This window comes from Columba livia, chromosome Z (genome assembly GCF_036013475.1).
Source record: "Columba livia isolate bColLiv1 breed racing homer chromosome Z, bColLiv1.pat.W.v2, whole genome shotgun sequence".
Lineage (NCBI taxonomy): Eukaryota > Metazoa > Chordata > Aves > Columbiformes > Columbidae > Columba > Columba livia.
Genome location: NC_088642.1, coordinates 26,973,991 through 26,992,117, shown reverse-complemented (window position 1 = coordinate 26,992,117; position 18,127 = coordinate 26,973,991). Strand labels below are relative to the sequence as shown.

The 18,127-nt window shown below is 36.2% G+C and overlaps 1 protein-coding gene across 2 annotated transcripts in view; it reads right to left on the bottom strand.

Moving 5' to 3' along the window:
* The window catches only part of MTREX (Mtr4 exosome RNA helicase), a 47,502-nt gene that overhangs the window by 7,529 nt on the left and 21,846 nt on the right, over window positions 1-18,127 (bottom strand). For both annotated transcript variants that reach the window (XM_065045222.1, XM_065045221.1), the window contains exons 16-23: window positions 11,233-11,383; window positions 9,290-9,462; window positions 8,918-8,986; window positions 4,727-4,855; window positions 3,484-3,594; window positions 3,003-3,191; window positions 1,733-1,896; window positions 239-344 (exon numbers count right to left, since the gene is read on the bottom strand). In XM_065045222.1, the coding sequence (XP_064901294.1) occupies window positions 239-344; window positions 1,733-1,896; window positions 3,003-3,191; window positions 3,484-3,594; window positions 4,727-4,855; window positions 8,918-8,986; window positions 9,290-9,462; window positions 11,233-11,383 (1,092 nt within the window). The remainder of the gene's footprint in view (window positions 1-238; window positions 345-1,732; window positions 1,897-3,002; window positions 3,192-3,483; window positions 3,595-4,726; window positions 4,856-8,917; window positions 8,987-9,289; window positions 9,463-11,232; window positions 11,384-18,127) is intronic.

The window sequence follows — 18,127 nt, the reverse complement described above, 5'->3', positions numbered from 1 at the left end:
ATTACAAGCACTGAAATTTTACACAACCTTTGACATGTCACTCATGAGGAAAGATATTTTTGCACTGAAGCTGCAATGCTTTTGCTAAGTTCAATGGGAGTTCATGTCAAACACCTTAGCAAAGGACAAAAATGTACGATGGCCTGTACTGCTATGACCAATTTCTGAAACTGAATTAAAAGCAAAACTGTTGGCAGTCAGAAATGTCTAGAATTCATGAACTGAAGAAGTAACTCACATTCTCTTGAAACACGAAACAGCTCAGCAGTGCAGTTGCCTGTTCTGCAGATAAGTCATTGAAGAGACCATTGAACATCATTTCTGTCAGGAGCAGTTCATCAGCACTAAAACAGAGAGAAGCAAGCTCAGGGAAAAGACTTACTAAAATGTAATTTTCAAATGAAGTACCACTAATCTGTTTTGTGAAGCAACTTGATATAGATTAAGAAACCATACCTTCTTAATTTTTCTTATGGGAACAACAAATACTAATACATTGGCTTTTTAAGGGGGATGCTAATAAATAAGAGAGAGAGTACTTTAAAGAAACTAAAAGCTCTTACTGAACTACAAAAAATCTCTCCTGATAGTTCTTAAAAGTTAGTATTAGCTATTGTTTTGGTCAGTTTTTACCAGACAGGATGTCAAGAAATCGAAAAGAAACAGAGAGTTTGGCAGCTTACGAGATGGACTAAAATGGGTACTGCTACTGCTCAAAGAAGATTCAAGTGGACATTTCCAAGATACTGAAGAGAGGAACAAGCTTGCTTCAATTTACATGTAGAATAAAGACTAACTCATGAATTATAAAAGGAAGTGCATGATATGGATACAAAATCCAAACATTATTTGGATAAAATGTCAGATTGTTGCTAAGACTGCATCTTTTTTTTTTTTGGCGTTTATCACACAGAGAATGAGGGGAAAAAGCAGGTATTTTTACAAGGAAAGTCTAACTCATCAGCAAATCGTTCCTGAAAGTCAAGAAGTTGATAAATTTTGATTCAGCTTCCACATTTGTTATCAATTTTTGCATGGGAAAAAAAGGTATTAGATATCAAACAAATACAGGCAGCACCTTTCAGAGTGCCTGCAAGGCAAGGAGTACAGCAGTCACTGTAACTTTTAAAAATACACAATTTCTCAAAATCTGAGTTACACTCTGAAGTATTAAAGTCTGATTCATGAATTTCCGTGGAATCTTTACAATAAGTTTCAATATACACATACCTGCTAAATGTATTCCACTGAAATGCATGACTTCCATAGGTTTGTTCCAATAGCCCTATGGGAGCAATTAAGCTGTATTCCAAAACTGTCAGTTTTTGTCAGTCAGTAATTGCTGACAATCACCATTACACCCTTGTTTGTGAGTGACTGTACTAAGAGGCTGGGGAAGTGGAACCATAGAAAATGAGACCATCCTCTCATGTAATGCACAATATAAAATGACAACTAATGCTATTGCCTAAGCTGTGTAAGAAAATAGCTATTGTTTTGATATTTTTATGTCCATCTTTTAGGTTTAAAATCTGTTGTCTTTTGTCCTTAAGTTGTTGTCTTTATTGTTTCAATTGGTATATTACCTTTATGACACATATCACATAAGCTCTGAAGAATCTTTCTTCTAAGGATCTCAGAAATTTAAAATATGAACATGACACAGTAATTTCAGCAAAGACAGTAAACTGTGTACTCATCACAACAATCACATCACACAGCAACCGATTACCTGCTGATTTCACAAGCAACCCGTCCTTTCATCTCAATAACATCTGAAGATGTAGCAAACCCCAGTCTTCTCAAAACACGCTTGCGGCACTTGAGCTCATCCATTTGTAAGACAGTTCTGGCTTTTTTCAGTTCTCGTTTTGCTGCTTTAATATCCATAGCAATCTGGTGGGTCAGAATGAGAGAAATTACATGGTAATGGTTTAAAAAATGCAACTGTTTTAAAGACGTTGTTTCATTCACAGAAGGGCCTCAGAACAACAATATATGGACATACTAGGCAACACTGACTCATCTAACTCTCCTAAGAGGAAGGTTTAAAACAAATTTATGAAAAATCATCTCAATTTACCCACAGGAAATTCTGTCAAGTTTGAGAAGTTAAGCTGTTTACACAGAGAAGGAAAAAAAAAATGCAACCAGCTCACACCAAAAACCACAGAAGAAATCACTGGTCAAGAAATGAGCACTCATCTTCTCAGACCTGTACTAAATCTCATCTAACAAACTATTCAATCAAAAGTAACCCAAAGGCATTATTTCCTGCTACTACATCTTCCGCAGCGTCTTGCAGTTTGTCACTGTCAACATCCTGTCAGTAGGGTGTATGACGCAGACACCCTTGCAGAAGTCTGCTTGTCCCATCAGGCAATTCTGTGCTGCCCACACCAGAACTACCTCACTTCTGTGCAGCGACTCCCACAGAACCTGTTTTCTGAAGCAGCACAGAAACACAGGAGCTGCTTTTGTGAGCAACCAGTGTCAGACCAGCAGGGTACAACTCTATACAAAATAATTAAGTGCACTGCTTCCAGGCTGGGAGTCAGCTCAGGAAGCAGCAGTGCAATGATCTGCATGGTAAACTCAAGCTAGTAAGCCCCATGAATTCAACTTAGCTCTACACAATCATATTAAAAGTGGTAAGTTTCAATTACCTGTGAAGATTCTACCAACACTGTACTGCACTATGCCTATTCAGTGAAAAAGACCCTAGTGACACCTCTATAATCTTCCAATCCCTGCTGACTTTTTCTGAAGAGCTTTCTTCAGATGTATTTCACATCTGTATCAATGAAGGGCATACCACCAACTCAGAAAGTATGTTAGTGAGATTCCATGATTTTACTGTATCTAAAAAGGATTATTTGGGTTTATTAATTTAAAAAGGATTATTTGGACTTTGCAATTAAAAAGAAAAGTAAGTAACGAGGGAACTATTGCTGTCTATTTCTTCAGCTGAATATAGACAGAGTGTTGCTTTGTATTTTTACCTGTGCTTTTCTTTCACAAAGTTTGTATACCGTTTCCAAGTTGGGATCATTGTGAAGAGGATGTGAATACATCCTATGCTCAAATGCCTCTACTTTTTGGATTACTTTTTTCAGTCCTTGATCTTTGATGCCCATGTCATCAATAGGGTCTAGTAACGGTACTCCATCAGGAAAACGCCTCTGTACTTCCTAAAAAAAGAAAAAATTTTGTAAGATTAATAACCTAAACTATACTTTTAAAAATCAGCTGGCACAACTACAGGGACAACTCTAAGTTTGTTATGCGATACCTCAGCAGCTTTCAAAATCAGTTTAAAATGTCTGTTAACAACTGACATGCATTGTGACTTCCAATTCCTTTTAAGAATAAGGCTGAAGATGTGACACAAGAGTTAGACAAATATTGTTAGAATAAGTTGTCTTGGGTTCAAGCCTACCCATTAATCAAAGCAGAGAGCTTACACAGCCTAGTGGAACTTACTTGTATGGATTTTAACACACTTTGCCTGTTATCAATAGGCCTCAGGTCCTTTGGTATGTAAAGTCGGACACTGCTGATAGCTGAGAGAAGATGTACCAAAACAGGAACAACCTATCAAAGAAAGTGTAGTAATGATAAACCAGAAAAAATACATTCATTATTACTGTTCCATAGCAAAGCTTTCCAAAGGAAAAGGAAAACTGAGTATACAAGGACACAGCAGTGGGTAAAGCAGTATCAGAAAGCAGGAAAATGTGTGTAATGAGATAAATAAGAAAAGTAAGTTTGTCCAAATGGGAAAATTCTGTATTCAGTTAATCTGGAGAGAAGCTACGAGTGGAAAAAATTCAGGTTTTCTGTTACCTTGCCTCTTATCTACTGGAATACCTCTTATGATCCAAACCAGACAAATTATTGTCTTATACTTAACTAGGAATGCTAACAATAGGGAATATCAAATCAGCAAATATATATTCAAAAATATCAAAACCACGAAGACAGCATGAAGGATTAACACTGTATCTCAAGCTTTAAATGACCTCTGTGAAAAAAACATGCAGACACATTAAACAACTGTCTCTGATCCAAAAACTGTAATTGATTGTCTTGATATAGGGTTTCAAACTGAAAATTTAAAATAATGCCAATACTTTCACTAAAAAAATCAGTTTAATTTTAGAATGAGATAGCGTCACAAAGCTGAATGGATCTCAAAAAGAAATTTAAAAATAATTCTGTTCTCAGAGACAGAAAATACTGCTAAGAAAAGTATCTGCCAAACAGCACTGCTAAAATTTATTACTAAAGGATTACTAGATTTGAATTAGAATTTTTGTAGACAAAATACACATTACCCACAAAATCCTGCACAGATATTCAAGAAAAAAAAATCTTATAGACACTTGTCTATCTGCAGATTTTATCACATATGTAGGTTCTTTTCATAACTTTGTTTACATTACTGCCATTGTCTTTCATCTACTCATTTGAAATATATAGCACAACAAAGAGTTTCAAAGCTCTTCTCCTATGGTAACAAATTCGCTCAAGTATTTTGTTCAAATTTGCAAGTTTTCCCTTCAGTGAAATCAGCAACTGTTTAAGAAAGCAGAGCTAGGTGTGCAGTTCCCTTCTCTGCCTTAATGCATCAACCCCTCTTTTACCACACTCCATACATCTTTTGGAAATAGAATCTTTGAGAACATTTGTAAGAAACCACCGAGAATAAACATATGTTACAAACCTGCATCTCTCCTTTCTCATCAGGTCTGGCTGGCTTTGCAGCCTCAGTAGCAGAATTTTTCAAACTCTCTTTGCTGCAATGCAGTAGCACTTCAACTACATATAATGGGTCCAATTCACCAGAATTTGGCTGTTAAGATCACAGAAAAAACAGGGCCATAACAGTTATTTTAAAACACCAGCAAGAATGGAAGGAAACAAACAGATTTTGTTCAATATCAAAGGTACAATGCGAGCTACTGCCCTTCACAGAGTATCAGATCAGTGATGCAGTACATTCTAAAAACTACTCACATAGAAAAACACACTTGAAAATCTCACCCCCTCTCTATCCTCCCTCACCAGCATAGTGTAAAGTCTAATTGCAGATTTATGTGCTTCTGCCTTTTCTTCTAGACATGTCTTTCAAAGTAAGCCAACACTTCTTGCAACTGTAATGCAAAATATTTGCCTCATCCTAGCAGTACTGAACTTTGCCTTTTTTTAAAAAAATGAAAGTTTGGGGGATCTCCTTCATTTGCAGGTTTGCAAGTTCAAGTTTTTCCCCCGTAATAAAGACCATAGGGAAGTCTTTCAAGCATAAAAGCTTCTATCTGCAGCAAACAAGAAGTTGCATCATGCCGGCCACATCTTCATACATTCCAAACTGCATCTGTAGCATCTGACATTCCTTTAAAGAACACAAACAGGCAGATATGGTGGTTACAGACTGTTGTTCACAAAACCATAGCCTTTATTATATACTGCTTTAAAAGAATCTGATGTTAGTCATTTGGTTGGATCAATATGCACTAAGGTTGCTTAAATACAATAAGCAAATATTTTTATAAGGTTGTTTGGGTTTTTTTATAAGTTATAGGCCTAGAACTGAAGGCAGACACCAGACTACGTGCAAGCTTCTCTGTTTTCAAATACAAGAGAAAGCAGTCCTTCCAAAATGCTGGGTTAACTAACTTTACTGAACAATATTTTTAATTACAAACGTACAAATGCTGTTTTCTTTCACTGCATGCAAAGCAGGATGAAGCCAGCTAGCATTTCTAAGAGATTCTCAGAAGTACTACAAGAAACTGCCATAGTAAACTAAAGAGAGAAACAGGGTTATCTTGTTCTACAAGACAAGTAATTTCTTCAAGAAATGCAATGACTTGCTGGGGAAAAAGCTTCCTCTGAATTCTGTCCTACAGTTGCAGAAACCACTCACAGCAATGCGCAACACCCATACCACTGCTGTTCTTTGAATTAGAATTTTAAATAATATCCACATGTACCAAATCGGTATGCAGTCAAACACATGGAAAACATAATGCTGACTTGAAAGAAGAAAAGACTAAACTCACAGCTGCATATATATGCTACAGAAAATACTAGAATTGGAGATGTCTAGAAAATTGTGAGAGGAAAAAATATTTCTATCAGTAACTGTATTGTAAACCTATAAATAAAGAAGAAGTATAAATGTCACTAACATTTGCTGTTAATATTACTCTCTATATGTGTACCAATGGCTTTTACACAATGCTGACCAGATGTAACTTAATCTAGAACTGCTTTTTGAGTGTGTACCATTTCTTTCTGTGGGCTACCTACAGCAGCTTAGGTCCTGAACTCTTGAACAGAAAATGCCATGTTTTCATATGCAAGACTAAAAGGAGCCTAGAATCCCCCATAAAAATTTGTTAGTCACAGACATCTCTCTCATATCAAGCTTGAATGATCCTTTGATTCATGCTCCATCAATTCACATGCTTCAGGGGCAAAATTAGGTGTATTCCAAGGGTTTTATATTTGCCTTGAAATATCTATTACTTCATGTGCCTGGAAATAAAGCAAGATAAGACAGCTAATAATTTCCACAGATCAATACATACAGCACAGATACCAAATTCAGATTCCCAGATTAATAACACTAGACTCACTGAAAATTCAATGACATAGCATAAAAAAATGATGTTTATGTAGTAAACATTATAAATAAACAGAAACAGGTAAGTACATATATTTAAGTTTAATAAACAAGGATTATAATCATCTAAATAAGGAAGACCAAATTGTACCATCTCAAATTTTAATAACGATAACTGTTAACAGACAAAACTTTGATGTCTAGAATCACGGATCAGATGACAACATGGACCATAAACTTAGTGGAAATAAATTTCTTACGCAAAAATGTTTGGGCTACTTTGCTGCCTATTACACTGTACAATACACAGTAAGCACCACTGCTTGAAATAAATTCTTCTGCCTACCATAATTTGAGATAAAGTGCTATTTCCATTCACAATTTTGTGGAACACTGCCTTGTGAAATTATGCTGGAAAAATAGCTAAATATAATGAAGAATGAACATAACTGACAATGACTCATGCTTTTGCTTTCATATTGCGATGAACAAAGAGTATTACTCAGTGAAAGAGAGACACACTATAACCCTAAATATCAGTCTTAATTATATATATTCCTCACTAGAAAAATAACTTCATTAGAAACTACGATACAGTAAAGAAAAAATTACAACTAAAGAAAAGCTAGGAATACAGACTGAAGTCACCATCATTTCTATAAGCAAATCCAAAGAACTGTCAGAGCATAAAAGCAAATGAAGGCTTAAAGACATGACAGAATAGTGATATAATTCCAACACTAAAAAAGTATGCTACTACATCCAACAGTAATGGTGAAACGCGTCTGTATCCCAGGACAAAAATGCATTGAATAAACACATCAAAATGGGTGAATAGTAGCTGCTTTAAGTGATTTGTTTTGCCACTGCTCAAAGAAATTAGTCTTTCCATACTGATTTAAAAAGTTACATGAAGTCTATTCCATAATTTTCAGCACCTACTGTCATTATTTCCACAGAACTCAGAAGGAAAAATTCAACCCAGCTGCTAGAATGACTTTATAAAAGAACTGCTGATGGAGTCATAGCCTTCTCCTGTGGAACAGACCGCAATTTCAAAGCTAATGTTCAAACCTAAAGGCTTTATACAATAGTGAAACAGGCCAGATAGGGAAGGCAAATATCGATGTGAATAAAATATGACACAGATAGAAGAAATTACTTCAGTGACACAGAACTTAGCAATTTTAGGTAGAAGACTGAAGTGAGGGTGAAATCTGTTTTACTGCTCATATGACTCTAGAAGCAAAAGTTTAAGCAATAGCAGTAACAGTCCAGTTTTCCAACTTGAAAAAGAAATGTGACTTCAAAAGGAAGGTGGAAAACCAAAACAAAATATCTTTTAATCAATTCTGTATGCGCACATTTTTCTTATTTCTTGTTTAATGAATTTATATTAGAGAAGCAACAAAAGGCGCACACTGTACAGGCGCCAGCAGAACTTGACAAAGACAACTCCTAATTTAGTCCTAGTAATTAATGCAAATGCTCTCCTGCCAAAATTACAGCAAAAATACTACAACAGGAAAATATACTTTAAACTTAGGTTTTAATTTAGCTAGCAGAGTAGCCTGTCAAAACATTACTGAAAGGAAGACCAAAATATCACCTCTGGGGTTATGTGGAGACCAACTATAAAACTGGATTTTTGGCAGGAAAAACAAATCTGGCTCCTATTGCATCACCATCCTCCGTATTTTCTTACACATTTCCCCGAATCCACTTCTATTGTTTTGCTCTATTTTAACTTCCCAACCTCAACTCTACAGCAAGGTCTCAGAGGACAAGGAATCCCATGTCTCATTCACTATCTTAGGACTCAAGACACAATTCCTAAGTTTAAGATAATCCGCTACACAGAGCTGAATGTCAGTCTCCCCACGCTCTCAACCCTCACTTACAGCTTCTGTAGATTTTCTGAGAGTAAATAACACAGTATTTTTCCCATTAACAGCTTAGTGTAGTACTGTTGGGGATGTCTCAGAAAGAAACTAAATAGTTTGAAACATCTGTAGTGCCAAGTGTACTTTTGAATTACTTATCCCAGATGCAAGCAACCACTTCCACCACGAATACGCCTAAAGTTAAAAAATGAACACAGGGCTTAGGGTTTGTCCCACCCTCCTTAGTTTCTTTCTTTACACTTTAATTTCAGAAAGACCTGAGCTTTTTATAAATTTGGGTAAAAGAAAATATTTTGCCTCTGAAAATTACAAAGAAAATAGTTTTATATCTTCAGAAAAGACAGTGAAGTATACTTCATAATGGAGTGAATATATATTTTACCTTAACATTCGATTTCTTAGAGAAATTAACAACCACTCCCCATCCAAAGTCATCGCCTTCGTTCTTCACCTGAAAATATTACAAGATGTTATAACACAACCCATGGGTACTCACATCCTAGCAAGCTTACCCTTCCGTACTTCTGATATTTACAACAGCACTCGTGGACTATTATTCATAATTAAAACAGTATTTATTTTACTTTATTGTTGAATATTTAACAAAGAAACATAATGAAAGTCGATATTGTTGCTTAGTGCAATGCATGTAATCTTTCAAGATGGTTAACTGGCAGACACAAACAAACCCTGCAGATTTCACAGACAAATAGAGATGCGAAATAAAAACAATACAGAAGAAAAAACAAATTACCTTCACCAATCTTCCTGGCTGTAGAAAGGGCAAGCAATACTTTGGTTTATGAACATACTCTTCAATCTCTTTACCCAGTTTTGCAAGCTGCTGTCGGATTTTGTAGTAGATGACCACATTTTCTTCATTGGGAATTGCTATTTTGTTGTACTGTCCTTCTAAATTATTCACTCCTATAACAGAAAGTAAAATCTCATTAAATTAGTAACTTCACAGATTTAGAAATCTATGTTTCACTTCCAGAACTACATAACCAGTATTTTTCCACAATTTTTGGCATTCATTTCCTATTTACAACCATCCATTCTCTGGAAAGCTAGAAAGCGAGAAATATGTCCATTAAATTTTACTTATAGGATATTAAATATTAAAATTAAAATTATTATTTTTTAAATCAGCAAGCTTGACAAAACAGAGAAGGCTATACCTCCAACTGATCAGGAATCACTGATTTAGGTTCACACAGAAGTCCCACAAAAACTTGCAGTGATTTGTAGGAGAGTATTCACTGCCTACAAGCACCCTTCTACCTCCTCTGATGAAAATAAAATTGCTCAAACACATCTTCTAGCAGGACATCTTCCAACACGAGCAGAATTGTTAGAAGATGTTCTTTCTAACCTGTTTTAGGCTGATTTCGTTAGTTGGAAAACATGGATTTTTGTTTTACACCCTAATTAGGCAAATCAGTTTTTATTATAATCAACATGCTCCACCCTCTCACACTGGTAATACCACTAGCAGACGTAAACAAAGGACACATTATAAAGATCCCTTTTTCCTCCCTACCAGTTCATTCTCTTGTAGGCTATTTGAATGCATACGGGTGACTCAGAAATCCCACTTCACGGAGAACTGAGAGACAGCTCAGGGAAGTGCTCCCATTTTTAGCTGCCAACTTTTTAAAGAAAAAAGCTTGCAATCCATATTCACGGCATAATTTCCTCCTTGATGTAAACAACCATTTCTCTCCTTTGTGTTTTTAATTGCAGCTGAAGCAGCTACAAAATTCTAATGCCCAGTATGGTGCCTAAACAAAAAGTGTTCAAGAAATAGGAAAAATGTTCTCCTGCTCCATTTCTCTATTTAAATAGCAACACCAGAATGCCAGACTGAAGATCTAGGCGTGCCAATTGGAACAGTAAAGTTTTCAGGAAATACATAATATATTTGACTACTACTGTCCTAAATACTGCAACTGCAAACTACCAAATACTGCAAAAAGGGACGGAACGCACCCCGCCGCATGTCTATCAAAGCTACATGCAAACACACAGCGTCTCTCTTAATATTAAATTAACAGATAAACTGCTCATTCATCAGTGGCAAAGGAAGAAGTTACCCCTTGTGTTCTTAAGATTCTTCTGGGTTAGGTTTTGGAAGAGGCCTCACTCTCTAACACTGGCTGAGATCTTTGGAAACTGACTTTGGCTAAGGAAAACACGCTATTTAAAGATCATGGCTCAAAGTTTAGCTACTCAGTGGAGCACAAGTGATGTCTCAATCCTCTTGGAATTCTGCTTTGTATTTTAATTAAGCATTTTTTTCTATTCTACCCTGAATGCAGAGTGCCAGAGTTCTTTTTAGAGATTTTAAGGAGATATTAAAATGATGTTTTTTTTAGCTAAGTTCTGCATATCAGAAAGGAATAAAACTCTCTGCAGCTCTAACAAGCAGCAAGAAATTTTAAATTGTTTTCACTTGTCCTGCAGTTTAGCAATGTGACAATGATTCTTGTCTGACTCAGAAAGGAAAGCTCTCTACACAAAATAGGTCATACCTGAAACTCTAACAGCAAATGGTGCAGTGGCATCTGTTTGAAGAGAAGACAAGAACTGCACAGGTATAAACTCTTTTAAGCATAGTGAAATCTAACTATCCAGTCTCACAGTGTAGCATCTTCTATAGTGACTCTCATGAGTGCAACAGAGAGTAATACTTACTTTCTACTATCTCTGGAATAGTTCTGTAATGTTGGAACTGATAGAAGGATTTTTCTAACATGTATTCAGGGTTAATTTCCTCTACTCGAAGCAAGTTTAATACCATGTTGTACGTCAGGTGGAATGCACTGTTTAAAGGATCAGCTGAACCCTGAAAAAGAACCAAGAATGCTGTCCAGTTAAAAAAATATTAAATGCAGCATATAAAAACACACCAAATAAACCATGATGCAGGGTTTTATATGAGGAGCTGCTTTGACAGGTAGTATAACTTGTCCTGAATTTAGATTACATGTCTCATCAAATCCTAAGCAGTTTTATTATGCTGAACATAAAACAGTATTCATATGTCTCATCATATCTATAGTTACACTACAACATTATAAATTAGATTTGAATGGAAAGTACAGATGAAAAACTTAGATGTTCCTTATAGCTGATGATTTGGATTACATTATTTTAACCTTAAAATAATAGTTAACTATTTAAAGCAATCCATTATTTTACCACTCTGGAAAAACTTACTTGCATACATTTTTCTCTTAAGATTTACTGATCACACTGGCATCTTGGAAATTCTTTTCAAAAATAGACAGTCTACAACTTCTTCAACTTAAGTGAAGTCTCATTATAAAATTAATTTACTTTGCAGGTTGCCTAAGAAAGGTTGTGGACTCATGGAGATACACAAAAGCCATCTGGACATGGTCCTGGCCAGCCTGCTCCAGGTGACCGTGTTTGAGCAGCTGGCCTGGACAAGATGACCTCCAGCCATCTCCTACAACCTCAACCACTCTGGGAATCTGTGAAGTTTGATTTTTTTTTTTTTTTTACAAGGTGGTATTTACAAGTATTTTGAACAGCCTGGGAAAGTATTGTGGGGAAATATATCATTATCTTCTTTTCCCATTCTTATTTTCTAAGAACATCTACTACTTTCCTCTGTCAAAAAAGGGTACTTTGGCCTGATTCACCATGGCTGTTATAATGTACTTACCCAAGAGGAAGACCTCATTATCATAAGAAGAGCAAACACTTAACTGATATACATTAAAACAACCAGCTGTTCAAAGAACACACGGAACAGTTGAACACTGTCCAAGCATGATCCAGAAGACCTCAGCACTACAGCCTCCCCAAGCAAAGGGCCAACTTCAGAAACTGCCTCTAACTGATGTGTCTGCAAAAAAGGCCACCCTGATAAACCAAATAAGAATTTGATGCAACTAGATCACAGACATGCAAAACTTCTGAAGTAAGAAACTTCCCAACTGCTGTGCATAACCTTTCATGTATAATAGCACTGGTATTAAAGGAAGAAGTGCCTAACACTTCTTCAGAATGGATCCAAGGGAAATCCAGGAGTTACGAAACAGAAAACTACCATTTCTGTGCAACGAAAGGAGTGGAAACCACAATCAATAGATGGCTGCATTAAATGCAGCAGGACAGCAGCATAGATAAACCTTTTATAAAACCAAGTTAGATCTCACAAATCTTTTAGAGCTCTTCCAAGGTGTTAAAACAAGCACATGGATTATCATACTTCCTTGACTCCTAAAATGCTTATAACAACACACTTCCTACCCCCACAAAAAGTAATTTTGTCTTTAAGGAATTTAAACAAAAAAAAACAACAACAACAACAACAAAAAAAAAAAAACAACAAAAAAAAAATCAAACTCTTGTGAATTACTAAACGACAGAACTGTGTAATTTGGTATATTTTCAAAACAAAATTTCCCAGTGGAGATTCAAAGAGGTGTGGACTTACAAGAAATCTGGAAAGGGCATAGATAAACATGCTAAAAATACTACTAGATCACTCAAGACATCAGCAATCCTCAGAGGCGCAGGATGAGGAAGAAAACGGCAAGTGAAATTTAAGCTGAAAGTATATCGTAAGATCATGAAATGCAACAGTTTGCAACTGCTCATTAAAGACTGACCTATATGGGAAATAAAAGAAATTGACTAAACAAGTGTTGTTATTTCAACAAGGCCTACGAGTAAATTCAGTTACGATTAAACATTTTAAATTAATAACAACTAAAATGGATAACAAGAAAATGAGCAAGTTTCAAGACATATTCTTCATACAACTACCTGACTGCTGAAAGTTCAACATATTCTGCCAGACATTTTAGAAGCCCAGAGAAGAATGACACTGGGAAACACACTCCTCTGCAATTGCTTTTAAGCTCAAGATATCCTTTACCTAAAACCAATTATAGGAACTAATTTCTTTACCTTTTGCTATACAGTAAGGTACCTAGCAGAGATACTTCCTCAGTATCCATAACAAAAAAGCATAGGCTATTAAAAAAAAACAACTGATGATTAATTTTTATGTGCAAATGCCAAGAATCAGATCAAGTGCTCTCCTAGATCAAGCTAAGTGTAATGGATTTCAAATGACATTACCACAATATACATATTTTTCTTTCAATTTTAAACGTACAGTCAGGAATTCTGAAACTATATCCATTGATGCACTGACATCAGATTTAGTAAGAGACAGTCTGAATCTAAGACTCCTTCACATGTAGGAGATTTATGAATATTGTAATCCCATTTGCTTTATGTGAGATATAGAGCCTTATGAGATTACCTTACAAATGCCAGAATCCTACTCACTGCATGATTATTTCATCTCTGGAAAAAAAACCCAGCTGTTACAGAGAAGCCTTCAGCATATTTATACTAAGACAGTACCAAGATGAATACATGTAAAACAAGCTTAAGATAAATCAAATAGTCTAATGCTTTGCTTTCCATGGCCAGAGAGTCATTCAGTCATATTAGCTTATATCTGTGAGTGGATCATAAATACACATGCAACTTTTCACCTGAAGCGATGCATCACAGAGCAGAAATACCTCTTATACTATATCATTAAACATGTATTTAAAATAATCCTGTCAGTTCTGAAATTACACAAATGAGTTTCTGCTAACAGAAATGTGTCAATAAGAAGGACATAAACAGCTGAGCTGCAGTGTGTGGAGGAAAGCTCAAGTTTCTACAGATGCCTCTGGTCTGATACACCAAACAAAGAGAACAGAATTTCTGTTGTTGATGCTAACCAATGTATAACACAGCTTCTTCCTTAGACCTGATAAAAGCATTATGTACCCAAGCTCTTGTCTATTTTTCTAAATATATCAGTTATTCTAGGCAAGATAAATCACCGTTCCCTAAAAAGCTTGCTTCTCTACGACAGAGAACACCATTTAAAGAATGGCATTTACTAAAGAACAGCACAGCAATTATGCCAGTGTCAGCTAATGGTGGGTCAGATTCCTTCCTACCGCAACGTCAACTGCTGCAGCCAGGCATCAACTAAAGCAGCTGGAATACACCCACCAGCACAGCCACAGACCAGCAGAGAGCAGCCAAAATGCTGCCAGGACCACTCGGATCACACTGTGAACCCCACTTTCCATTCCTGACAATGTTACATGGCTTTAAGGCATAACTTATATGTGTGCTTGAAAGGTTATCAGCTGTTTGAAAGACTAAAATAGTAAGTGACACACTGTCACTTAAATGCTCTCAAAGTGAGAAAACAATTAATCTTATATAATTATAATACATACACAGCACACCAAGAAACACCAAACAATTCCTGCGGATTCAATTTAAGGCTGCTTCAAAATCAGCACAGTTCAACTGTGAAGGAGTGATTTAGAAAACAAACTAAAACCCCAGATTATCTAAAGCAAACTTATTTGAAAGGCAGCATTTGAGCTACTTGCCAATGTGGCAATTTTTATTTTAAACATATGATCAACATTTTACAATTTGAAAATAAGATCATTCTGTTAGGCCAAAGCAGTTAAAATACACATCCTGTTTTAGCAAAAAATGTGAATTGTTCCTGTTCTTTCATCTCACAAACACAGCTTTCTCCAAGTTTCAGAAATTCCTGTTTTCTCAGTTTTGTTCTCTGGGTAATACTACATTTGTAATCAAAAGTTCTGAGAAACTTATTTTTTCTGAAAACTGGAAATGTTACTTCTCCAAATTAAATATAACTATAGCAGCTTTACTATACTACACCTTCAGCAGGTGCATTAGTCCCTACTGACTATCCCAGACAATTAACAGACTCTAAGTACACACAAAACATAAGAAGACAATCAGCCTCTTCTGGCAAATTATAAAGATTGGCATGATCACTGAAGAGGCAATTAGTGGTTACCTAAAGACACCTGTCAGATACATATCATGGAGGGAAGGGAAGAACAGGAGGGGAGGCAAGATGGAAGATATTACTGACAGAAAAATTGAAAACGTGGGCCTTTCTTTCCTAGCTCGCTCTTGATGAGCATACAGTGTTCAAACATCCTGGATCTTGCTTGCTGCTAAGATATAATAAGAGGTAAAACAGTTTAACTTGCATTTTCTCCATGATGGTTCGCTGTTCTTGCAATCTCCCTGCTCAAGCCCTGTGCCACCAGCTCCCAGATTGGCTACTTTTCTTTCTCGCTTCCTTAAAAATATTGTGAAGCATATGCATGACATTTAGCTTACTCTCTACCACAGATCCTCTTGTCACAATTAATCAATCTTCAACAAGCTAGGGTACGCAATCATCTGCCTCAAGTTCTCTCATTCTCTTAGGAAGCCTCTTCCTTGTCTCCAGAGAAAAAGCTCCATATCACCAAAGAGAAAAACCACCAACCACTCCCGCAGAAGATCAGGCAAAAAGCCTAACTGATGAGAGCTGCCACAAAAGCTCATAAGAAAGACTGCCTTGAACAGGCATCAAGAAATCACCTTCAAACACACACTGAGTACATGACTTTACTATTGAATTATCATCCCAGTTCTCTGGCCTCTTTCCTGCAAGTAATCCTCATCCTCACCCCTTTAAGGAGGCTAGTTTCCGCACCCCAAATCTTCAACAGACAGTAGCAACAGATTTATTTCTGAATATTTTTAAAGCAATAAAACTATTTTGCAAGCTTTTTTATCTCTCTGGATGAGAACTGCCTGGATACAGGAGAACAGCCTAAACTTAAGTTCTCAATAATTAACGACCTACCTTGTGGGCTTGCAACAAAATTTACTTTCTGAGAAATTTTAAGGTGCTGCCTTATCAGTAGCACCCTTTAAAGTTTTCAAAGATTTTGGTTGCAAAGAAATTATTACTTCAAGCTAACAACCTTAAAAATCAAGAGCATGACCATAAAACAATTACCTACAGAAATAATTTATTGATGAACTTTCTAAATACTATAGCTGTTATACACTGCCCTGTGTAACGGTCAACAATTTCAAGCAGAGTCTCTTCTTAACACAATCAAATCATCCAACAGGACATTCAGCACTTACTAGTCCTACCATTTCTTGCCCACATAAGCTAGGAAGATAGAAAGATTGGGGAGGAGGAAGATTAGTGTCTGGAATTTATATTCATAGGGTTTTTCCACATTTTTTTATTACTGGAAGCCTTGTCTAACCAGAGGTGTGAGAGCTGACACTGCTGCACTATAGCATGTAGTGTTGAGCAAAACATACATTTGGTAAGGGTTACTCTCTCTGTTCTCTCTTATAGTTGAAGAAAAATATTTACATTTTCAAAACCGTTCCCATGCAGAGAGAGGCACAAATTGCGCACGTAACTTTCTTGCTCTCCAGACTCTCATGGAAAACGTGTACAAAGCTTTCACACGGAACATAAAATGGCAAATAGTGCCTGCAACTAACTCACAGGGACAGTTCGAGCTAACAAACATGAACGAGTCAACTTGCAAAGCAACAATAAAAGTATCTTTCATAATGACACAAATCAGATACACTACAGGACATATTTTATGCCATTTGATCCACTGACAGTTTTATTTGCTTATCACTGTCTCCAGCAATAAACTGAACAATAGGTTTCCAAAAGAAAACAAAGAACCGTCTTACAAAAAGAGCAAAGAACAGAACACATTGATGGTATTTTTTTCCTCATAAGCAGAAAATGAGTACACTTAGATGTCTGTGACAGTCACCATTACAAATTTCTATTAAAAACCTCATTAAATAAAAATGCAAGTGACTGCTTGATGCATCTGCAGGACACAGACACACCTTTAGTGATATACTAATTAACAGCACACATTTTTTCACATATCAATTACATAGTTACGACATTAATAATTAGATCTCAGACATATCAAAAAAGACTCCGCAGTTACACTGATAACAGGCTTATCCTGAGCTATATTAGCATGACTGCAAAACAAAAAAACCCTCCAGCAGGGTTATTTTTAACAGACAATGGCAAGCGGCTACTTTAAGCACAAATTTATTACTAATCTGGCTCACTGCTTTTCCCCCAAAGCAGTTGCACCGACATAAACAGAAGCCATGGTGGGTGGCAAATGACCGCTTTAGCAGTCTTCGCCGATGAAAATACCTCAGGCTTGGGTTCCACGAATACTCCAGTTCTAATAAGAGACTTAAAAGGAAAAAAATGTATCTCCATTTCTCTCCCATGCAACTACCACTGTATGAAGTTAGCTGCAAATGACTGAACTTTTCAGTCATTTACCCTCTCTAATACAGCAGCTCCTACCATCATAACTGTCCTCAGTTCTACCTCAAGCTGGTAACTCTAAATTCTGTTCTTCCCCCAAAAACCCTACATACCTGTATCGACACATCTGAATTTTAAAAAGTAATATATAAACTCTCAAGCAGATATTTAAAACTACAAATACCTTACACAACAACAAACCTACACTTTAACTTAAAAATTTTAAAATTAGCCCTCCTCCAACCAGGAGGAGGTTCTGCGCATAGCTACACAAATTGCTCTGCACATAAAACAAATGGATAGCAGGGGAGAAAAGGTAATTTAACATGTTGGACACCATACTGTGCAATGATTCTTTATCTT